A 24,447-nucleotide genomic window follows, 5' to 3' on the forward strand; every position below is an offset into this window, starting at 1 on the left:
CCCTCCACAGCAGTGGCTTCACATCTTCCTCTTCTTTCGACAAACCCTTCCTTGGGTGCTGCTGGTGCCAGCACCAAAGGGCTGCTTTACAGGGCAAATCCAGAGACCAGAATGTGTGCCAAAAGTGAGACAGGATGAACACCAGGACATAAAGCTTAGGAGTAGCCAAAGTGTTTCTAGAATTCACATGCACACTTTTTTTTCCCCAAAAGAATCTAGATTTATTCTGCATGAAAATTAAAAACAAAGTGATCCCGAAGGTGCAGTGGAGCTGAGGAGGTGGCACAGTGGTGGGAGCCCAGCCAGATCTCAGCCCCTGCCCCAGTCTGACGGGCCCACCTGGCTGGGGAGGGGGCCCCTAGAGAAAAGTCTCTGTAGAGCCCTGAAATCTACATGACAGGTGATCTGTGCTCAAGTCACCCAGAGGGCCCAGTGGCCATCAGCCATCCTCCCCCTGGCTGCACTCCCTTGCCAGTGAGTCCTCCCCTTCTGATGATGGTGAGGCCTCTGCTGACAAGTCTTTTACATCCATCCGGCAGAACACACATTTAGTGACTGTTTCAGGAAAGATGTCATTTCCGTAGATGGAGAAAGGCCTGTCACATTCTTCACACTGACATGAAATATTTTAAAAGAACGGAAAGGAGGTACTGGTCAGAGGGGATCAAGGCGGACAGTGAGAATTCTCCCACCTGATCCAACCACGCTGGATACGGCCAAGGCAAGAGCTGCCTCTCCCCTCTGGGGTCTGGAAGCCCACAAGGGTGGAAATTGTTGGCCACTGAAGAGAATGAGCACAGGCCTCTCCCTCTCTTCCCCAACAAAAGCTATGCGGGTCCTGCTGGCTCATGTCCCCTGCTATGGGGTCCTGGGGGCAGGAGTGGAGAGCCACTTGATGGTGACGAGGACAGGGGATGGGTGTCCAACCCCCTCCTCTGCTCTGTGCAGAGCAAAACTGGGGGCTCTCCTAACTCCTTGACATCCTGGAGACACCTAACTTTTGGAGAATCAAGTAGTCAAAACTTCTGAACAAAGCAGGAATTTTTACTAGATGGTGAAGGTGCTGAGCATCCTTCTCTATCTCTGAGCCTGTTTCTGGCCAAAGCACACAGAGGACAGTAGATACAGCGGCACAGCTCACTTGCCACATCTGCTCCCCACCCAGAGAGCAACACCACAGGGTGGGCTCTCAGGCCATAGGCAGAGTACTCTCAGAGGGTCCCACCACAGCTCAGTCCCACTGAGACAAGCCTGCAGGTCGCATGCCCGTGCCCTGGCACTCCAAGCCCCTGTGCTTTGCCACCCTTCCCGGCCCCATAGCACCAAAGCCTGCAGGAGGGGCAGGGCACACCTGGCCCAGGGCAGGCCCTCTAGGAAATCTGGCCTCTGAAGTTTCTCATATTGATTCAGAGCAAGTCAAATGCAGAGGGCTTGTCTTTGCTACAGCTTCAGGGAGATCTCTTTCTTTTCTTTCTTTTGCAAGAAAGAAATTAGGTCCTTTGCCTACCTTATTCTACTGCATAATTTCCCACAACCTAAGCCCTGAACAGCTGGGCTCAGAGGAGGCAGCTCCCCGGCCCTGCCCCGATGGCAGGCTGAGGACACAAGCACTGCTCTGTAGCCAGTCAGCTTCCAGGGCCTAAGGACCAGCATAGCCACGAAGGCCATGAGGACCAGCTAGCCACAAAGACGCAGTCCACGTGGGTCCCACCCCTCACTGCCCCGCCCCCAGTGTCGTTCCCCACTTAGCCATCCACACAAGTGGTGGCTCCCAGCCGGGCCTTCTGAGAGGACACCAGCCTAGGGGGCTCCAGGATTCAACAGGGCCCAGCAGGGACTCCACCTCTCAAGGTAGCAGCCAGGTTCTGGCACTTCGAGGCCCCAGCAGGGACTGGCCTCCGCTGCCCAAGGGTGGCCTTTGTAGCCAGCCACAGCAGAGGGTGTGCCCACCCTCCTACCAAGATCTCCCACCAGAAAACTGGCACCTGAGCCCCTTCCATGGGAAACAGGGCACTGGGGTCCTGGGGTCCTGGCCGGGGTTCTGCTGCAGGAGTGTACGAGGCTCACACAGGTCCACTATGTGCCCGGCAGTACCTCCAGGTCTTCCTCCGGCCTTATCTCCTCCCACACCCCCTGCTCACTCCTCTCTTCAAACCCCAGGCTCACTCCTGCCTCAGGGTCTCTGCATGGGCTGTTCCCTCTGCTGGGAAGCTCTTCCCCTAAACAGCTGTGGCTCACTCCCTCACCATCTTCAAGTCTTAAAACAAATGTCACCTTCTCAATGAGACTCATCCTGATCACTCTTTAAAATGCTGCAACCACCAGTCCTCCCATTCCCCCTCTTCCTAGGTCACTTTTCTTCAAATTACAACATATTTTTCTTATTTCTTTATTCATGGTTTTTCTCCCCTTTTAGAGTGTAAGCTCCCTTGAGGCAAAATTTTCAATCTATTTTTTTTCATAGTTTTATCCCCAGTTGCCCAATAAATGTTTGTTCAAAGAACAGATTAATTTGTAGAGGGAACTAATCAAAGTCTTCATTTGGCTTAATTTTACCCAGTACCAACCTGTTTCACCTTTAAGCCCAGCGCCTTTTTGTACTCAATTACCAAAGGAATTTGGTCCATTTCTTCAATATTCCATAGTCTCAGGGTCTTATCCTAAAACAAGTTAAACAGCAAACCAGCAGTCACAAAACGGGCTCGTTAAGCTGGGGGGACCCAGGGCGGGGCATCACGTCCAGGTTACCTATGGAGGACCTGGGCCTGCAAAGGAGCAGTTAGGTGACCCACTGTCCGAGTTTCTCCAGCACCATCCCAGCCTTAGCACTGGAAATCCCTGCATACCCCTTTCAAGGTGCAAAAAGCTTCATTTTTCAGCAATGGGTGTAGAAGTTTGGGGGGAATACAAAACCCATATAGTGGCCCCCAAATAGCTGAAAATGAAACTATTTTTAATGCTAAATGAATATGCCTAGACGATCCACCTCCTGTAGCTGCCATCACTGTTTTCCACAATCCCTGTATCACTTCAAGTGATGAGACCCAAGTATTCAGCCTCACTGCGTTGTAACTGTAAGTGTTAACAGTCTGCCTTTGATTTCTACCTGGGGATCAACTGTTGTGCTTTGTTTCAGGAGAGTGTTAAGTAGAATTTTTAACATTGTGAGTATTGTGTTCATATTTTCTAAGGGATCAGATAATGGAAATGAGAACAATTACAAGATCAATGCCAGCATGACCCAGACATCACCAAAAAGGGAGGCTAAACAACTGTGTTTAAAGACAGGGGGACAGATGGGGGTGGTAAGTAACCAGAACGTAATGCACAATATGCAGAAAGGGAATTGGGGGTCAGGGATCACAAATCTGAGATGAGACAAGCAAGTTTTCTAAGTGAAACAAAAGGTTTTTTTCATCTCCCCAAAAGATACTAATGTGAAAGAAAACGGTACCGGAGGACTCACACTCTGTATTGTAAAACTTACTACAAAGCTACAGTTATCAAGGCAGTGTGGTATAGGCGTAAGGATAGACATGTAGATCAATAGAACAGAATTAAGAGTCCAGAAATAAACCTAAACAACTCTTAGAATAAAACAAAACATAGGGATAAATCTTTGTGACCTTGGGTTAGGCAATGGCTTCTTAGATCTGATGCCAAAAGCACAAGCACCAAAAGAAAAAATAGATAAGCTGGACTTCATCAAAATGAAATTCTTTTCTGCCTCAAAGGACATGCATCAGAAAGTGAAGATAAGGGGAGAGGGTATAGCTCAGTGGTAGAGTGCATGCATGCATGAGGTCCTGGGTTCAATTCCCAGTAACTCTGTTAAATAAATAAACCTAATTACTTCCCCATTATTAAAAAAAACACACACACAAAAAAAGAAAGTGAAAATATACAAGTGGTCAATGAGCATATGAAAAGATGCTCAACACCACTGGCCACCAGGAAAATGCAAATCAAAACTACAAGACACCAGCTCACAACCAATAGATAGGATGACTACTATCAAGACGGTGAGAATGTGGAGAAACTGGAACCCTCCTACACTGCTGGTGGGAAAGTAAAAGGGTTCAGCACTTTAGGAGTTACTCAAATGGTTAAGTATATAGAGTTACATGTGTTAAAAATACAGAATTAAATATAGCAGTTCCATTCCTGGGTGTATACCCAAAAGAATAAAAAACCAGTGTTCAAACAAAACCTTGTTCATGAATTTTCATAGAAGTATTATTCATAATAGCCAAAAGGTGGAAATAATTCCAAATCAACTGGTGAATGAATAAATGAAATGTGGTATATTTATATAATGGAATATTATTCACCAGCAAAGAGAAATGAAGTATTGATACATGTTGCAACATGAATAAACCTTGAAAACGTATGTGAAATAAGCCAGTCACAAAGTACCACATATTGTATGATTATATTTATAAGAAGTGTTCAGAATAATAGAAACAAAAAATAGATTAGCAGTCCTAGCTAGTGCAAGGAAATACACACCAAAAGGGAAAAAATGGTATACAGATTGAGAAAGAAGAAATAAACCTTCTTTGTTCACAGATGACATGATGGTCTAGAAAACCTGAAAGAATCAACAACAACAAAAAACTCTTGAATTAGTAAGTGACACAGAATGATTGCAGGATTCTAGGTTAATACAAAAGTCAATTGCTTTCCTATATATCAGAAACGAACAAGTGGAATTTTAAATTAAAAGCCCAATAGCATTTACATTTGCATCCCAATAAACAAAATGCTTTGGTATAAATCTAACAAAATATGACAATATGGGAGGAAAATGCTGATGAATGAAAGCAAAGAAGAAATAAATAAATAGAGAGATAGTCCATGTTCATGAATAGGGAGACTCAATATTGTCATGTCAGTTCTTCCCAACTTGATCTATAGATTCAATGCAATCCCAATCAAATCCCAGCAAGTTATTCTGTGAATATTGAGAGACTGATACCAAAGTTTATATGGAAAAGCAAAAGATCCAGAAAAGCCAACATAATAATGAAGGAGAGGAACAAAGTTGGGGAAATGACACCCCCCAACTTCAATACTTACTATAAAGCTATAGAAATCAAGATAGTGTGGTAATGAAATGCTCTAAAATTGATTATAGTGATAAATGCACAACTCTGTGAATATAATAAAAAACTATTGAATTGTACACCATAAATGAGTGAATTGTACAGTAAGTGAACACTATCTCAATGAAGCTGTATAAAAAAGATCAGCCATAAAAAAGAATGAAATCTTGCCATTGGCAACAACATGGATGGACCTTGAGAGCATTATGCTAAGACAGAGAAAGACAAATATCATATGATTTCACTTAAATGTGGAATCTAACAAACAAAACAAAAACAAATAAATGACAACAACAACAAAAACTCTGAGCTCATAGATACAGAGAACAGATAGATGTTGCCAGAGGCAAGAGGTGGGGTGGACCAAATGGGTGAAAAGAGTCAAAGGTATAAATTTCCATTATAAATTAAGTAAGTGGTGGGGATGTAATGTACAGCATGGTGACTATAATTAATAATACTGTACTGTATATTTGAAAGTTGCTAAGAGAATAGTTCTTAAAAGTTCTATCACAAGAAAAAAAAATCTATGTATGGCGATTAGACTTACCGTGGTCATCATCTCATGATATATACAAATATCAAGTCATTATGTTGTACACCTGAAACTAATATGTTGTGCCATGTCAATTATACCTTAATAAAATAACTAACTAAATAAATAAAAGACACTTTGGCAGTTTCTTACAAAGTGAAACATAGTCTTACCACACAACCCAACAATCACTCCTTAATTTTTACCTAAATGTCTTGAAAACTCATATCCACACAAAAAGCTGCACACAGATGTTTATGGCAGCTTTATTCAGAATAACCTCCAAACTGGAGGTAACCAAGATGTCCTTGAGATACCCCCATGTTCATACCAGCACTATTTACATTAGACAAGACATGAAAGCAACCTAAATGTCCATTGACAGATGATTGCATAAAGAAGTTGTGGTATATTTATACAATGGAATACTACTCAGCCATAAAAAAGAATAAAATAATGCCATTTGTAGCAACATGAATGGACCTGGAGATTGTCATTCTAAGTGAAATAAGCCAGAAAGAAAAAGAAAATACCATATGGTATCACTTATATGTGGAATCTAAAAAAAAAACAAAAGACAAATGAACTTATTTACAAAACAGAAATAGACTCACAGACATAGAAAACAAACTTATGGTTACCAGTGAGGGAAGGAGGTGGGAAGGGCTAAATTGGGAGATCAAGATTTGCAGATACTAGCTACTATATATAAAATAGATCAACAACAAATTTCTTCTGTATAGCACAGGGAACTATATTCAATATCTTGTAGTAACCTATAATGAAAAAGAATATGAAAACAAATATATGTGTGTGTGTATATATACATATACATATATATATGACTGAACTATTAATGCTGTTCTGATTATACTTTAATTTAAAAAAAAAACATTGTAAACTCACTATATTTTAATTTTTTTAAATAGATGTCCTTGAATAAGAGAATAGATAAACTATGGTACATCCATGTAATAGAATATTATTCAGTAATTTAAAAAAAAAGAAATGAGCTATTAAGACACACACACACAAAAGACATCAAGGAGCCTTAAATACATATTTCTAAGTGAAAGAAGACAATCTGAAAAGGCTACACACTGTATGATTCCAACTATATGACATTATGGGAAAGGTATATGAACTTAAGGATCAACTTTCCCCTTACAGTGAAAAAGGTTGTTGGTATTTTGATAAGGATTGTATTGAATCTGTAGATTGTTCTGGGTAGTAATGACATCTTAACAATGTTGTATCTTCCTGCTCATGAACTTAGGATATCTTTCCATGTTTATGGATCAGAAAAATTAATATTGTTAAAATGTCCATACCACCCAAAGCCATCTATGGATTTAATGAAATCTCAGTGGCATTTTTCACAGAAATGGAAAAACAACCCTAAAATTTGTGTGGAACCACAAAATACCTCAAATAGCCAAAGCAATCCTGAGAAAGAACAAAACTGAGGGCATCACACGTCCTGATTTCAACCTAAACTACAAAGCTATAGTAGTCAAAACAGTATGGTACTGGCAGAGATAAGCCCTCACACATACAGCGAACTAATTTGACAAGGGAGCCAAGAATACTCAATGGGGAAAGATTAGTCTCTTCAGTAAGTGGCACTGGGAAAACTGGATAACCACATAGAGAAGAATGAAATTGGGCCCCTGTCTTACACAACTCACAAAAAGTTAACTCAAATGGATTAAAGATTTAAAGGTAAGACCTGAAACCATAAAGAGAAAATATTTGTAAGTCATATATCTGATAAGAGTCAAATTTCCAAAATAAATAAAGAATTCATATAATTCAATAGAAAAAAAGACAAAGGAACTGAATCAACATTTTTCCAAAGAAGACATACAAATGACCAACAGGTACATGAAAAGATGCTCAACATTACTATTCATTAAGGAAATGCAAATCAAAACCACAATGAGATATCACCTCACTCTGTTAGAGTGTCTGTTATCAAAAAGATGAAGTAAGTGTTGATGAGAATGTGGAGAAAAGGGAACCCTTGTGAACTGTTGGTAGGAACATAAATTGGTACAGCCACTAAGGAAAACAAATTGGAGGTGTCTCAAAAAACTGCGAATAGAGCTGTCATATGATCCAGGAATCCCACTTCTGGGTATATACCCAGAAGAAATAAAAACAGGATCTCAAAGAGATATCTGCATCCGCATGTTCACTGCAGCATTATTCACAATAACCAAGGTATAGAAACAACCTAAGTGTCCATCAGCGGATGAATGGATAAAGCAGATGTAGGATGTATATATACAATGAAATATTATTCAGCCATAAAAAAGGACACCCTGCAGTTTACGGCAACATGGACAAAATCTTCAGGGCATTATGCTAAGTGAAATAAATCAGACAGAAAAAGACACATACTCTATGATTTCACTTATATGTGAAGTCTAAAAAAGCCAAACTCATGAAAACAGAGAGTGGTGGTTACCAGACACTGGAGGGAGTGGGGGAAACTGGGAGATATTGGGTCAAAGGGTGCAAAATTCCAGCTATAAGATTAACAAGTTCTGGGGGTCTAATGTATAGCATGGTGATTATAATTAATAATACTGCATAATATACTTGAAAGTTGCTAAGAGAGTAGATCTTAAATGTTCTCACCACAAAAGAGAAATGCTAATTTTGTGATGTGGTGGAGGTGTTAGCTAAGGCTACGGTGGTAATTGTTTTGCAATATATAAGCGTATCAGATCAACACCTTGTACACCTTAAACTTACACAACGTTATATGTCAATTATACTTCAATAAAGCTGGGGAAAAAAATAAATACATAAATATTTGTTTAACCAATCTTATTGTATTTATATTCTCTTTCTTTTAAAAAGCCTTACATTTATGTATCTTAAGAATATACCATAATATAGTCTATAAAATTTAAATAACCTATAAGGGCTTTTTTTGAGTCAAAATAAATTGCTAAATCAAAGGACAGAAAGATTATAAAATATTCTTGTATTTTTCTTATCCATATTTGCTTAATTATCCTAATATCCATGATTACTATTTGCTGTTATTAACTAGTCCTGTTGTTTTGTTTAAATAATAGCATTTATGTAACAGAAAAGTCAATAAGACATAATTTTATATAAACACTTATTTTTGATACTTTGTCTTGTATTTTCACTCTTTTCCAGCTTTACTGAGATATCATTGGCATAACCATTTTTTCATATTTTTATGTTAAAGTAGTAACACAATGGCATATAATTTTTATGATGTGTTACATTATTATTCTTGTTATTTTGTCCAGGGTGGTGGTGTCTCACATTGGCTCTCTGAAAAGTTGATCATGGCAGGCAGTCTTGCCCACATTTTCATATACCTTGAAACCCCCAGCCTGGAGAACGAGATGGCTCTAGTAAAGGTTGGGGGACAAAATGGGACCCCACTTCTCTGGTGCTCACACGTGGAGGACAGTCCTCTGGATTTCCTGGGCTAGCTGTTGTGTGCCGGTAGCTTGGAAATCCCAGGCTGTAGTGAGTAGTGAGGGAAGACCCACCTGGAATCTCAGGGTGGTAACTTGTCCGTGACCCGACCCCTTCCCCTCCAAGGGCCCCTGTTGGCTCCATCACTCACCAGTCTGGGCAGACCCTTGCTCCAACAAAGCTCAAACGACATTGGTGCAGACAAGGAAATACCTGGCAACTTCCCACATGAGCAAATGGAATGACCCACTTCCCACATTCCCAGGCAGCTCCCTGGATGGGGAAGGCCTGGCCGGCTGCGGCCTTCAAATGGAGCTGCCCGGGGGTTTTACTCGGCAGTACACTTCTGCTACCACCAATTCTCACAAACAGGACAGAGATTTTTAAGTCACTCAGAGGTTGTCCACTTTTACCTTTGAAGCAGACAGGATCCATTTCTTGTTGTTACTAACGGCAACATCCATCACCCAGTCATTATGGCCCTGAAGGAAAATAGAATTTTAACAGGGATCTAGAGAAAAAGCGTTTGAAAGAACCACAAAAACAAAACAAGAAAAACAAACAAACAAACAAAGTCAGCAATTCAATGTTGCTTACATTTAGGGGCAACTAATTGTGCTTCCCTGGTTTCACCGACATTTAAGGTAGAGAACCAAGTGTAAAGGCGTGGGATGCACGTGTATATCGCAGCACCATACGTGTTTTTTAAAAATAGTACCCTGGTGCTTAGCAGGATGGGGGAAAAAATTGATTACATTCCCATCTGGTCCCAGAGCACCTCTTGCAGGTTTTTGTTTGCATTCTTTGTTCTAGGAAATACCACTCAGCAGTCTTGTTGGTAAGGGAGCTTTTTGGCTTCAAATAACTGCAAACCTACCCACGTGAGTAAATGGGAGGGGTGGTGACTTCCTCAGGTAAAAGGAGCTCAGAGGAGATAGACAACTATTGCTGGTTCAGACACTAAATGAGGTCGGAGCTCTGTGTCAGCATCTTTTTCGTTCTTTGGCCTTTTCCTAACGGAAAGAGGTGGACACTGAGGTGCAGTGGGAGGAAAGGGAGCAAGAGTGGGGCTGAAGTGCTGTGCGTAACAAAAGCACAGGAATCTGAAGGGGAGAGAGAGAGAAGAGAAGAGAGAAGAGAATGACCTGATGCAGGGACAAAGGGATTTTTAAAGACAGGATCTCAAGGAGAAATCCGCACCCCCATATTCACTGCAGCATTCAGTTTTCAGTGAGGTTGAACATTCTCTTTTAAGTTGTTTATTTGCTAGGATGTGAACTCCTTTTGCCTCTCCAAACCCACAGAGAAGAGGCTCAGGCAGAACAACCCTGGGAGCCTGAATGTTGTCGTGACCAAAGGGACACAGTCTACATTTGGCTCACAGAGAATGGAGAGACTCAGAGTCATGGAGGCAAGCCTTCACGGCCAAAGGCGGCCATGAGGTCCCAAGACTAAGGACTATGCAGAAACCTTGGGGTGGGGACACCTGGAACAGAGGCACTGAAGCAGCCAGTCCTGGGACTGCCTAACCTCTGGATGCTTGGCTGTGTTAGAGGATCCAGCTCCTTGTCATGGAGCTGCTTTGAGTTGAGTTTCCTCTAACTTGCAGCCAAAAGCACTCAGTTGACGCCCACCATTTTGGAGCCCCACAGCTTTCTGTGCGCACCTCCTGATGGCATTCACCCTTCTGCACAGTGATTTCCCACCTCCGGTTTTTGCATTTGCTGCTCCATCTGCCTGGCATGGCCTTCCCCAGGATCCTCACTCATCCAGTCCTTCCTTGCCATCCAGTTCTCAGCTCAAATGCCACCTTCTCCAAGAGGCCCTCCCGGCCCACTCATTGTGGATTAGACCCTGGAATCTATTTCGAACACTCTGTTGTGGGTTTTCTGTGTCACTCATCACTGTTGAGGATTTGTTTGTTGGCTTCTTTTTTATTTAGGGGGGACAGGTTCGGGGGGAGTAATTAGGTTTTATTTATTTACTTTTTTAATGGAAGTGCTGGGGAGTGAACCTAGGAGCTCCTGCATGCAAAGCAGGCACTCTACCCACTGAGCTATATCTTCCCCACTGTGGTTTCTTGTCTGCACTTCCCCACAAAGGTCGTCAGCTCCATAGGGAACATTTAGGTCTGTCTCACCCACTGTTATATCCCCAGCACCCGGCACCCAGCATGGAATGACCAAGGAATGAACTTCAGATCCTCTGTCTGATGCTGGCATTGGTACCTTCAAGGAGAGCTTCCGGTAGCCTTCTCCTACATCCCAGACAGCCACAGTCCTGTCGAACCCTCCAGACACGAGAAAAGAGGCTGAAAAACGAAAAGAGGGTCACCGTCTCCAGCCAACTGCTTCCTCCTCTGGTGAGACCAAGAAGGCTGAGGATGCTTTTGTGAGGTGCCATCATGGCTCACTCTGATGACACTCAAGCCCCTTCCTGGTGTGACTCAACAACCCCCAGCCAATTACCCTCACTATGCATGGTAGTTATGTTCTATAAAGTCAGAACGAGTGATGATGGAGCCATGGCTCCTCGGGGAAATACAGGGTCAGGTTCCCGTGAGCCTCTGGCCACAACATTTTCATCGCCCAATCAATACCTGACTTTGTCTTCAGTCTGTTTGTTTAAAGACACCTTATTTGATATAGAGTGCTCATTCACTAACATTGAATTCACGGCCATCAGCGCTATAACTTAGGCCCAGATGATGCTTATCGAGCATGTGTTTGCCCCGTAAGGCACATCACAGCCTTCCTGGACTTAGGAACATTGGACGGCACTGCAACTCTATGCCTGGGGCCACTTTAAACAGCAAAGTCATCAACAAAAAGCACAAAACGCAAAAAACATGGGACTAAATAGATCACAAGAAGGACACCTTTTGATAAGAGAACTGAAACAAGAAGGCAGTGGCCCCCTCGCCTCCGGCTGGGAGTGCGGGCCCGCGGACCACCTGTCACTGCCCGGCACATAGCCCTAGGTGGTGCAAAAGTGCTGTGGGCACTGACTTCAAGATTCCAAATAAACTTTACTCAGGAAGTGAACTGACAAATACGAAATCTTCAAATAGTGAGGATTGACTTTACCCAACTCTGAAACCTATAAAGCTGAGGACAGAAGCTGGTGGGGCGCCCCCTGGTGGAGTCTGACTTACACAGCGGCTGCTTCGGAAGAGGGAAGCATTTTTCAAGCCAGGCCCTGACTATGTGTGTATTGGCTGCCTACCTCCTCCCCTACACCCCTTCACCCCCACCTCGGACACAAAGAGCAAGCGCCACTCCGCACGAGGACTGGGAGGAGTATAACATTGGGCTTCTGGGTGTCAGGAGCAGTCACTGTCCTCACTGGGGCCAGCTGCCCCCGACAGTTTCCTGTCACTGCTCCTGGTCACATCCATGCCCCTTCATCTGGAAACAGCTCCCCGATTTCCCATGGGGAAACACTTCCCCCATATTCTCAGTCCTTCTGTTTCAGAAGGTACAGGTTTCGATCTCTAATTCTAAGCATGGGCAAGTCATTCAGACCTGGCCCATCAGAACCTTTCGTCCCCTGCTGAAGTGCCTGGTTCAGAGACAGGCATGTGTCCCCAGCTGAGCCAATGCAAGTCTTCTCAGGAACTTGAGCTAGCACCACCAGAGAGAGGGTCTCTCTTTCTCTAGGATTGCCAGTGGTCAGAACCACTGTTAGCCTGGACCAGCAGAAGTCATCTTTGCCTCCTTGAGGAGAAAGGTCTGTATGAGAGAGAAGCTGAGCTGAGGGACAGAGTAGAAGAGTTGGCTTCCTGAGAGCATGGTCCAAGTGTCCCAACCCAGCCCCTCCCAAAGGGAGACTGGCTCCTGGACTTGCCCATTATGGAAGTCAATAAATTTATTTTGTTGCTTAAGCCACATCAAGCTGAGTTTCTGTCATCTGCAAACTTGCTCAAATGAATCTCCCTCTTGGCTTTTTTTTTGTTGTTGTTCTCATGGAAAATAAATCCACCCCCACTGCTGGCATCATTGGAAAGTCTCTCTGTACCAAGTGCATGTGAATGGACCACGAGGAACTCTGCCCCGGGCCTCCCGTGGGTGTAGACTCCTTTGACGAGTTAGTTACTCACTGTCTCTGGCAAAGTGGCAGGAGCTCACAGAACCTTCGTGGCCCTGCATCAGAGTCACACAGGCTCCCCGGTTTCGAAACTCCCCGGTATGGACGTTCCATATTTTTAAGGTTTTATCCCAAGAGCTTGTACACAGGAAATGGCCGCTGAAGGTAAAGCAGCAGTTTGAGATTGCATTGGTATGCGCCCTGAAACACACGTGGCAGGGTGTACACATTAGCACTTCCCTCCTGGAGGATCTGAGGACACACTTAAAAGGGAGGTGAGTGGAGGGGGCAGTGGACCTGATGGGCATCATTCCTTTGATCACTGCCTACCACGGTCTAAATATTCATTACTCTCACTGTGTCACACTATTCCAGGATTTCCCAATAATGGCAATATTGATCTTTTTTTGCTGGATAATTCTTTGCAGTAGGGGGCTGTCCGATGCATTGTAGGAAATTTAGCAGCCCTCTTGGGCTCTACTCACTAGTTGCTAGTGGCCTCCACACCCAGTTGTGACAACCAAAAAATGTCCCCAGGCATTGCCAGATGTCCTCTAGGGGACAAAACTGCCCCGGGTTGAGAACCACTGCATATTCAGAGCTGCTTTGAGGTTTGAGGGGAAAGAGCAGCTGGAAGAGTGGTCGGTGATGGGGAAGGGACTAACAGCCTGTCTGGTTGGGTGCTGCACTGCACTTACTGCGGGTCTCTCCTGCTCACACACCCCTCCTTGCCCTCCAACACATGGGGGCATGGCTTCTTCCCCTTACCACCCTCTCCCATCCTGCTCTCCCTCACTCTCCCAACTTTTCCTCACCCCAAATGCTCTCTCTCTTTTTTTCTCCCTCTCTCCTCAACTGTCCGCAGTGTCATTAGAGCACATTTTAGTATTGTGCATGTAATTCATAAACTTTCTCACTTTTTAAATGTCTTTTTTTTAAAAGAAAAAACATTGTCAGAATTTTGTTGTTTTTTATTTTGTTTGTGATCCTCAAAGTGTTTACCCTGTGATTCTCATCTCCTGTTAGAAGCAGAGTTTTCTAGCAAACCTATAAACATCTCTGAATAGCCTGGATCATAAAATCAATTCATTCAACCTGAAGAAAAGGCTGAACAAATCTGTTTTCTAGAGCTCAAGTCAGTTTTGGGTTCTTTTCTGGTTCTTTGAAATGCACAAACTGAGTGAGATCAAAGGAGAAGAAATGTCAACCTCCCAAGCGTGTCCAGGGTTAAAATGTCCAAACCCTAGTGCCTGGTTGGGTAAGACCCATCCCAGCATATACTGGAGGTGAATAACAAGCCCTCCCCAGAATCCAGAAGCTGTCACTGGGGGTTAGACCAGGGCCCCTCTGTTTTCCAGGATGGGGCTCTCATTTCAGATACATTCCACTTACCATAAGAGACCATTTTACTTAGTATAAAAGTTTGGGAAAAGTGCTTGTGTTGCATTTGTGCCTCTGGAAAAGGTGGAGCCAATCAATGCCTTTATCCCTAATCCTCCTGCTAAGTACAGCTAACAACCCTGGGCATTTATAAAGCAAGCAGAAGACTATGAAGGGTGAAGAAGAGAAGGCAGGCCAGCTAGGGATCTGGGACCCAGGATGGCATGCTGCTGAGTCTCTGCAGTTTTCTTTTTGCTTCTTATATCTTAGATGGGTACTGGGAAAGTCTACAACCCACAAAATAATGGGGACTGGACAGAAGGCCCCCAAGAAAAGCCTTTTCTCTTAACCAAAGAGATAGCCTAGTAAGACAGAAAACCTTTAAACAATACCTGCCTTATTCTAGACAAAAATCTTAGGGAAAGCTGCAATCCCACCACTGTCAGCAAAGGCTAAGAGAGGAGCCTCAAACTCTTACTGTGCTCTAATGAGGTGGCCTGATAATACAGAAGATTTAAATAAGACATAGGGTCTCACAGTGTAATACTCAAAATGTCCAAGATGCAGCTGAAATTCACTCATCATACTGAGAGCCAGGAAAATCTCAACAGGAATGAGAAAGAAAGTCAATAGATGCTAACACTGAGATAAGAAACAGATGCTAGAATTATCTGACAAGGATTTTTAAGCAGCCACCATAAAAAAGCTTTGATGGAAAATTATAATCATGCTTGAAATAATAAAAAAGGTAGAAAGCCACAACAAAAAAATAGAAGATATAAAGAATGACCAAGTGGAAATTTTAGAGCTGAAAAACACAATAACCAAAAAAAAATCAATTTAGAAGATAAAGAATCAGTAAATATAAAGACAGACAATGTAAACTAACTAATCCAAAAAACAGACTGGAAAAAACCAGAGCCTCAGGAACCTGCGAGACTATAACAAAATATCTAACATTTGGATCATCAGCATCTCAAAGGGAAAGGAAAAAGAAGACAGAGCTGAAAAAAAAATCAAAGAAATTACATCTGAAATTTTACCAAATTTGGCAAAAGACAGATTTAAAAAGCTAAGTGAATCCCAAGTAGGATTAAACCCAAAGAAATCTATACCCAAACACGTCGTAATTAAACTTTTGGTAAGTAGAGAGAAAGGAAAAATCTTGAAAGCCGTGAAAGAGAAATGATACCTTAGTTAGAGGGGGGAAAAGCAATCTGAATGACAGTGGGTTCCTCATCAGAAACCACAGAGGTCAGAAAAAAAGTGACATGACAGTTTTCAAATGATGAAAGAAAAAAACCGTCAACCCAGATTCCTATATCCAGCAAAAATATCCTTCAGGAATGAAGAGGGAACCAAGACATTTCAGTTGAAGGAAAACTAACAGAATTTGGTACCCTCAGACCTACCATAAAAGAATGGCTAAAGGAAATTTTTCTAAACAGAAAGAAGATCGTGAAAGAAGGAAACTTGGAACATCAGAAAAGAAAACAGAACAGCATAAGCAAAAGTACAGGTAAACACAACAGAATCTCCTTCTCCTCCTGAGTTTTCTAAATTATATTTGACAACATAAAAAAAGTTATAACAAAATACTTATGTTTATTCCTTGCAAGCTTCAAGATCAGTTGAGATTGTGAATTTTCAAAATTCTCTCACATGACCAGCTGTATCATTTGCAAGGCCCAGTGCAAAAGTAAAATGCAAGGTCCAAGTTCCTCAAAGAGCTATACACAGTATTACCACGTGATCCAGAAAATCCTCTCCTAGGTATGGAGCCAAAAGAATTGAAAGCAATGACTTGAACAAATACTTATGCCATTGTTAACTGCAGCATTGTTCACAATAGCTAGGAGACAGAAGTAACTCAAGTGTTCCTCGACAGAAAAACAGATAAACAAAATGTGGTAGATACATAAAATAGAACATTGTTTAGTCATAAAAAGAAATGAAATTCTAACACATGCTATAACACAAAAGAACCTTAAAAACATGCTAAATGAAATAAGCTGGACACTAAAGGCCACATAATATATGATTCCATTTATATGAAATACCCAGTATAAGCAAAGTTGTAGAGGTAGGAAATAGAATAGTGGTTACTAGGGGCTAGGGTTGAAGTGGGTGGGGAATTATGGTTTAATGGGTACAGAATTTCTGTTTGGGTGATGAAAGGGTTTTGGAAATAGATCGTGGTGATGGCTGCACAATATCATAAATGTAGTCAAGGTCAGGGAAATAACTTCAAAATGGTTAAAATAAAAATTTTGCCCTACATATTTTACCACAATTCAAAAAATAATAATATCCCCCAAACCACCAAACGGTAGACTTAAAATCGGTGACTTGCATGATATGTGTGAATTACATCTCAATAAAGCTATTGAGGCGGGAAGCCCCATAAAAAGACTGGCAGGACCCCTAGGCAGGGCTGCTGCTCTCCTCCCACTAGCCTCCAGTTCCCTGACCCAGAGTCTCTATCTCACTTTCTGCCTCTAAAGCAGCTAACTTACACCTAGAATTCTATTGGTTCCCTGAGCTCAATTCTGGTTGGTTATTTCCTTCACTCCTGATTGGTTACTACTCTCACTCCTGATTGGTTACTACTCTCACTTCTGATTGGTCCACTTCCCTAACTTCTGATTGGTCCATTTGTAGTACTTCATTCGCATGGAGCTCACTCCTGATTGGTCTATTTCTACAAAGCTTGTTTCTGGTTGGTCAACTTCTGTTGTATTTTATTTGTATATGATGTTGCAAAGTGTAAAACTGGCAGCCTATAAAAGGCCTGTGTAAACCTACAGACGAGGTCCAGAGCTTGGAGTGTTAACTCCTCTGGGCCTGCCGTGGTAATAAACTTGAGTTCTCCAACCCTGCAAGTGCTGCTTGATCTCGCTGGGATCCAGGTTGCTGTTGCTGTCATAACTGAGCTGTAGCACATTTTTCCACAACACTTAAGAAAGAAAGGCAGCCGGCAGGAAGGAAGCGGGGAAAGTGGTGGCTTCTGGGGAAACAATGGTTGTAAGACAGGTGAGAGATTTTTCACTATATATCCTCTCGCACCTTTTAAATTTTGTACTGGGTTGCAGGTTTTACATTTTCCAAAAGTGAATTACATATTTTTGAAATAAAAACACTCAAGGTACCTGGCTCAAAAAGGAAGAATTTCAAGACCTCGACAGCAGAGCATTGAATCAAGTGTGAGCCCTTCTCTGTGCGGGGGGCGGGGGGGGGGGTCTGTGTAAATTCAGAGTTTGCATGTCAGGAAGCCAGCCCTGTCCTGTAGCGCCAAGAATCCTTGCCTCCCTATCTCCTTGCTAAAAGTTACATTTCCAGAAAATTCATAAATGTGGGTCAATCAATTATACCATCAGATGTTTCCGTGAGTTCCCTTTCCGTCCTCACCAGGAAAACAAAATGCAGAGGGCTGGAGCTGCCCTCACCCTCCTCACTGCCACCCCCGAGCAGAGCCAAGGGGCGGGGCAGGCGTCCTGCAGCCCCTCCCGACCCCGGTGTCCACGGGAATCCCTCTCCATAGCAGACCTGTGCTGAGAGACCACCACGCAGCCTGTGCTAAGGACCTTTGTGTGCCATCTCGTTCAGACCTCACCTGGGCTCAGTTTGCAGGTGAGGAAATTAAGGTCCGAGATCACACAGGATAGGACCTTGCACACTCTTAACCCTCGGCCAGACCTCCACCCCCACCCTACCCCTGGCCAGGCCAAAAAGCAAGGTGGCAGGGCATATACACGTTCTGGAATCCTGACTCCATGGCCCCCTAGAGAGGGCTGGCCACCCACCTGGTGCCACCAGCAAAGTGACCCTTGTGGGCCCTGGATTATCAGATCTTCCCTTTTCACAGGAGATACAGGAAATCCACATTTGGGGAGAGGGTGGGCTCTGCACAGTATTTTCCAGTGTTGGCTCACGTTGAAACAAATGCATCTGAGGCCCGTCCCCACCCACAGGCCACAGCTGGAGGTTTTCCCCGGCATGGCTGTCTCCTTCCCTTTCTCCACCTCCAGCCTCCTCGTCGCACCAGCTGACCACAGTTGAAGATGCCCCATGTGGAAACTGGCTGGAGAGACGAAGGTGTGTGGGCCAAATCCAGAAGGGTGTGATGGGGACCCCTGCCCCCCTCCCTGCTGCAGGATGCTGCCTGGCCCCCCAGGGCCTCCTCACTTGGTGATGGTGAGCAGCGTGGCCTGGGATGTAACGTCCCATATCTTGATGCTCCTGTCCAACGAGACAGAAGCCACCCTCTGGCTGTCGGGGTCAAAGCAGCATGAGGTAACCGACATCCTGTGATGATCTGAGGCACAGAGAAAGGGACTTTCATTACCGTGCTTTCCACATTCTGGGCCACATGCTCCATGGGGCACAGAGGCTCACACCACTTTCCCAGACAGGGACAATATTACAGAAACTCAGCTCTGGCTTTCACAAAGGACTGTGCACTCATGCAAACATTTCCCGAGTGCCTGCTGTGTACCAGGCTTTGAACAAGGAGCATTGCCCCTTGCCTCCTGCGCCCCCACAGAGCTTCCAGGTGGATGGGGAGACACCCTTAAGCAGGCAATGACTCGAGGCACCCATCACAGCTCCCAGCCAGCAGAAGGAAGCCTGGTACAGCTCTGAGAGGTCGAAGAAGGGACCTAAAAGTTATCAGGGGAAGCAGGAAAGGAAGAGTGCTGCAGGCAGCAAGAACAGCATGTGCAAAGGCCCAGAGCAGGGACAGAGCATGGAGATGCATGGTGTGCACCTAGAACTCGGAGCATGAGCAGTAGACTGTGAGGTGATACGTTAAGGGGAAAATGCAAGCCGTGGGGCAGTGCCCATATCACGGTTTCATGTTGATAAAAATAAACATACAATATGTATGGGAAGTAGTGCTGTGTGTATGCAAACTCACACACACACACACACAGAGAAAGGCCATCTGGCAATGTATCATTAATAGGTACCTCTGGGGAGGAGACAGGACAGGTACAGTGGCCTGGCACTTTTTATTTTATACCTTTACCAAATTTTTTTTTACAATGATTATTTTTTTTAACTATTTATTTATTTATTCCCCTTAATAGAGGCACCGGCGATAGAACCCAGGACCTCGTGCATGCCGCACACGCCAAGCACACGCTCTACCACTGAGCTATATTGCCCACCCCCAACTTTTTATTTTTAGGTAACTGTCAACTCACATGCAGTTGTAAGGAATAATACAGAGAGATCCTGTCTGCCAGTCACCCAGTTTCCCCGGTAACATCTTGCATAATGATTGCACAGGGTCACAACCTGGAAATTGACATCTGATTTTTTTTTCGTAGATGCCGTTTTAGTCTTTTTAATTATCTAACTTTTTTCTTTCTACAAAACAATTAATCATGATAATATTGCTCATCATCAGTATGTGGAAAACACTAAAATAAATATGTGCATTATTCACAATCATCAGCATTATTTTTATTTAAAAATACAGATAAAAATGTTAAGAACTCAATAAAGACTGGGCTTTAAATGCCCATGTGAGGCTGGCGCAGAACACTGTTTCATTTATTACAAGCACAAGACTGACCGGAAAAGCCTTAACCAGTCTTGGTTTTAACTGCCTGTGCTTTTACCAATCAGTGTCTTTAATGATGTGGTTCATAGCACTGCACGGTCACCAAATAAAGCAACTGAAAGTCACTGTCAGCAAGTGACAAGTGGCTGTTCCTCTAACAGGCAGAACAGAGCAGGGAGCCCACGCGATCTTACCTTTGATGTGGGACACGGTGGTGGTGTCTTCCGCATCTGTTATACAGATTCCACGATCCACATCCAAGCCTGAGACCACATATTTACCATCAGGGGAGAACTTACAGGAAACTACGAAGGTTTCATGACTGAGCTTCCACTGAAACAGAGCAACAGTGAAGAAGTTTTTTCTCCAGCCCAGCATTCCAGCAGAACTTTCTAAAATGTTCTATCTATGCGCTGCCCAATATGCTAGCCACTGGCCACACGTGGTCATTGAGTACTTGTAACAGGCTTGTGCAAATAAGGAACTGAATTTTTGTTCATTTAGTTTTAATGAATTACTGTAATTAATAAGTGCAATTAACTGTGTGTCCAGGACAGATGAACAAGGATAGAGAGCACTTAGCAGGGCTGATAAGCAAGGTTCTAGTCATAGCCAACTTTATTGCTGTTCAGTTTGGTAAACTAGTGTTTATTGAGCATCCAACCTGTGGACGAGTCCCTGCAGCCCCAGTCCCTCGGCCATCTCACAGTCCCCTGTGGAGGCTGGCACCAAACCATAAGAAGGGGACAGAGAGTTACTCAGCATTCCAGGAAAGGAAGATCGCTCTGCATGTTGGAAACTATGGAATCGCCATTGTGACAGTTGGTAAACATGCCCACCAATTCTTTGACAGTGTTCGTGACCCATGACCCCACAAGAGACCTGTGCCAGAACCATCTGCTCCTAGATTTCTGTCAGAATCTGTGTGAGACAATACACGCTCATTGTTTGAAACTAAGTTTTGGGGAAATTTGTCAAGCATCAGTGGACAACTAACTTGGCCCTATGGTTGGCAAGTGGCATGGATGGCTTGTGCAACAATAATACATAAAAGTACTAAAAAGGAAAGTTTAAGGAAGAGAAGGAAAAGCATCTCAAAGAGAAAAACCAACTAGAGACAAGAGCAGGACATTCACATGAGAAGAAATAAGCATTTGGGAAAATGCTCAAAGTCAGACATAATCGATGCTAGTATATAATGACACTGTATTGTAAATAGAACATCCTTGGCTGTGTTCATATGTAACCTGTGTTCAGGAAAAGAGACACGAAAATCTTAACTGCAATCTCTAGGCATTGTTTTACATGTTTTGTTTCTGTTTGTTTTTTTTTTTTAACTTGGCAGGAGAGGGAGGGGGTCCTGGGCCAGTTTGGATGGATGGATGGTGGTCCCTCCAAGATGGAGAAAAGATAGGGGAGAGCCCTGAAGCCTCGTGCTTTGGTCCCACGTGGCCTTGGTCCCATGGCTTCAGCTCTACTTCCTGCTGCATCAAAGGCAAGCATCCCACAGGGGAGGGTCTCTTTTCCCACGCAGCTCCCTCAGCCTGGAATGCCATGCTCCCTACCCCCCAACTCCACCTCTTTCCATATATCCATCCTTCCCATCCTTCAGGCAGAGCCCTCCTTCTGCCAACTCCAGGAAGTTTGCCTTCCTTGAAGCCCATCCTCCATCACTTTGGGTCCCTGAGAAAACTCTCCTTTCCTGGGAGACTGGCTTCTCTTCCCCCTCCACTCCCAGCTCAAGACCACCTAATGCCCAGTCAAGACCCTGTGCTGTGACGTCTCCACTGGGGCAGAGCGTACATACCAGCAGCTTGCCTGTTTCCAGGTCCCAAGCCCTCACTGTTTTGTCATAGGATGCTGCAACAATTCTGGAAAGAAAATGACAAACATAGGGTCTTAATGACCCACCCAATTATGCCAGTGGCTTCTATTTTAAAAATCATAGAAAAAAATTCTTCATAGAAAATTTCTATAGTTTAAGGACCAAGATTGCAAATAACACCCGAATCTTTCTAAAGATGCCCCATGAGCTCCCTCCCTGGAGAATAGGGGGTTCTCACTGAGAAAGCCTAACACAGAAGGCACCATAGCGCTGTTCTCTTCCTTAATCCCTCAGCCATCCAAATGTACTTTTTTATATCCAGAGCATTAAAGGCATCATTTCTTCTGTTCTGTAATTGACTATCTCCTATAATTGACTGCAGAAGTATATCAACAACTCATAAGGATCCATCACTTCTTCCCCTGCTCACATGTCTAGATTTTTACAGGAAAAGACCTTCAAAGCTCATTTCATTCGGAAATGTTTTCTTGTACATTTCGTAAAATAATATAAGTTGTGTTCTTATAGGGCGTGTTTCTGTGGCGATCTTTGTCGTCTATATAAGATGAATTCCCACGAAACGTGAATTCCCACACTAGTTTTCACTAGGACCCTGATTTTGTAGCTGTGGGTAAAAGTAAATCCATTTTAAAGCAAATGCCCTATCTTTTAAAGGCCCGTCTCGCATCACTTTGAAGGGCAAATTCAAATATATCCTGGAGGCTCATGTGTCTGCCTGTCCTGCCTCCCAGCCCTGACCCGCCCCCAGGACCCCAGGTGACGCCTCTGCTTCCTGGGCCTTGGCTTCCCCTGTGAAATGAGGGCCTGGACTGAATTGCTAAGGTGTGACTGCAGGAAGAAAACTCTGAAGAACATTCAGACTGGCTTTGCATCAACCACAATAAATTCTGTCTTTCTAGCATTTTAAATTCTCAAAGAGCTGTCATGTCTACTTGATTCTCACCACGAGAGATGGAAACCATGAGATCAGTATATGGGAATAAGGTCGGGTATTTGCTTAGAGACCACTACGCTGTCCCCGGCGTGCCGCACACCAGCCTGCCCTGCCCGCTCACCTTCCTGAGCAGAGTAAAATGAGGGAGAGTCACCTTCTGCTGTCAGCCGTGACACTGCACTCTAAAACAGGAGCTCCAGGCTCGGGCTCAAAATTCCGAACGACGGATCCATCCACAGCATCCTCAAGTCAGCAGGAGAGAAGGGGAGAGAGACACAGGTCACTGAGGCATTGGTTGAAGCTGTGAACTGAGTTCCGCATCAGCCCTGGGCGTGTCTACAACAGCAAAGGATGAGAACCCACGGTCCTGCAATTCTCACCCAGCTCAGAGGGGCGAAAGGACTTCCCCAGCACTCCCAGAGCTAGGAGGATGCCCTCACCATCCATAGCATCCCAGGAAACTCCCCCTCAGTCCCACAGTGGCCGATGAAACAGGCCACTCTGGGGGCAGAGCTGCAAACAGATCATTTTCTTGTTCTTTACTGGCCAACGAGGCTTCGTGGAAGCTAGCAATATCTTTCAAGAACTTTTAAAAAGTTCACACTGTTTGATCCGAGCAAGTTGACTCAGAGGAGTCTCTCCTAAGGAAATCATCGGAATTGTGAAAAGGTTTGTCATGTGTTACAGGGGACAGAACAGCAAACACACAAGCAACAATCTCCGTCCACCGGAAGGGGGCAGTTACAATGAATTCTAGCACATCCAATAGCAGGGCCTGAGCAACTGTTATCACTCTGAAGGGTAATAACTAGAGAATATGATGAGAACAAAACAGGGTACTAACTGAGAAGGTGATGGGAACAGAGCAGGGTAATAACTAGACAATATCATGGGAACAGAGCAGGGTACCAAAGTGAAGTGCCTGCTGTGGCCGAGACGAAATACTTTCAGTAAGAAATATACCCACAGCTTTTCAGGATAAGCAGGGGTGGAAAGTCCCTTTGAAACAAATGTTATTGGTAAGAAAACAAATTCCTAGAGAGGTCTTGTGTTGTTATGTGAAATTATAGTGCACAGTTAGGGGAGTGTTTGGCCTGACCAGGGCCAGTTTGGGACAACTCTCCCTGCTACGCAGGGACCACTTTGCCTTAAGACTCCAAGCCTGCTGGGAGGCAGAGGGCCCTGGGTCAGGGGTCCCCAAGACCACCCTCAGGACTGGGGATTCTCCAGGACTCACAGGACTCCACATATAGTCTTACAGCTAAGATTTATTACCACCAACGGACACAAAAGCAAAATCAGCAAAGGGTGAGGTCTGGAGGAAACCAGGCGTCGCTTCCAAGAGTCTCTCCCTGTGGTCACACGGGACATGCTTATTCCTCCAGCAACCAGCTGTAACAATGCCTGCAATGTGTTGTCCACAAGGGAGGTGGGCCTGAGTCCCAGGACCCAGGTTTTTATGGGGGCTGGTCACACAGGCACTCTCCAACATGTACCAAAATCCCAGACTTCCAGAAGGACAGCAGG

The 24,447-nt window shown here is 44.0% G+C and overlaps 1 protein-coding gene across 1 annotated transcript in view; it reads right to left on the reverse strand.

Annotated features, from left to right (window-relative positions):
- Positions 1 to 439: 439 nt before the first annotated feature.
- The window catches only part of WDR88 (WD repeat domain 88), a 35,613-nt gene continuing 11,605 nt past the window's right edge, over positions 440 to 24,447 (reverse strand). Inside the window, exons 3-11 of the mRNA XM_010950145.3 lie at positions 23,075 to 23,163; positions 21,948 to 22,011; positions 20,335 to 20,473; positions 18,760 to 18,889; positions 13,208 to 13,395; positions 11,337 to 11,419; positions 9,522 to 9,590; positions 2,568 to 2,660; positions 440 to 613 (exon numbers count right to left, since the gene is read on the reverse strand). Coding sequence (XP_010948447.1) covers positions 440 to 613; positions 2,568 to 2,660; positions 9,522 to 9,590; positions 11,337 to 11,419; positions 13,208 to 13,395; positions 18,760 to 18,889; positions 20,335 to 20,473; positions 21,948 to 22,011; positions 23,075 to 23,163 — 1,029 coding nt within the window. The remainder of the gene's footprint in view (positions 614 to 2,567; positions 2,661 to 9,521; positions 9,591 to 11,336; positions 11,420 to 13,207; positions 13,396 to 18,759; positions 18,890 to 20,334; positions 20,474 to 21,947; positions 22,012 to 23,074; positions 23,164 to 24,447) is intronic.

The sequence above is a fragment of the Camelus bactrianus genome, chromosome 9, assembly GCF_048773025.1.
Source record: "Camelus bactrianus isolate YW-2024 breed Bactrian camel chromosome 9, ASM4877302v1, whole genome shotgun sequence".
Taxonomy (NCBI): domain Eukaryota; kingdom Metazoa; phylum Chordata; class Mammalia; order Artiodactyla; family Camelidae; genus Camelus; species Camelus bactrianus.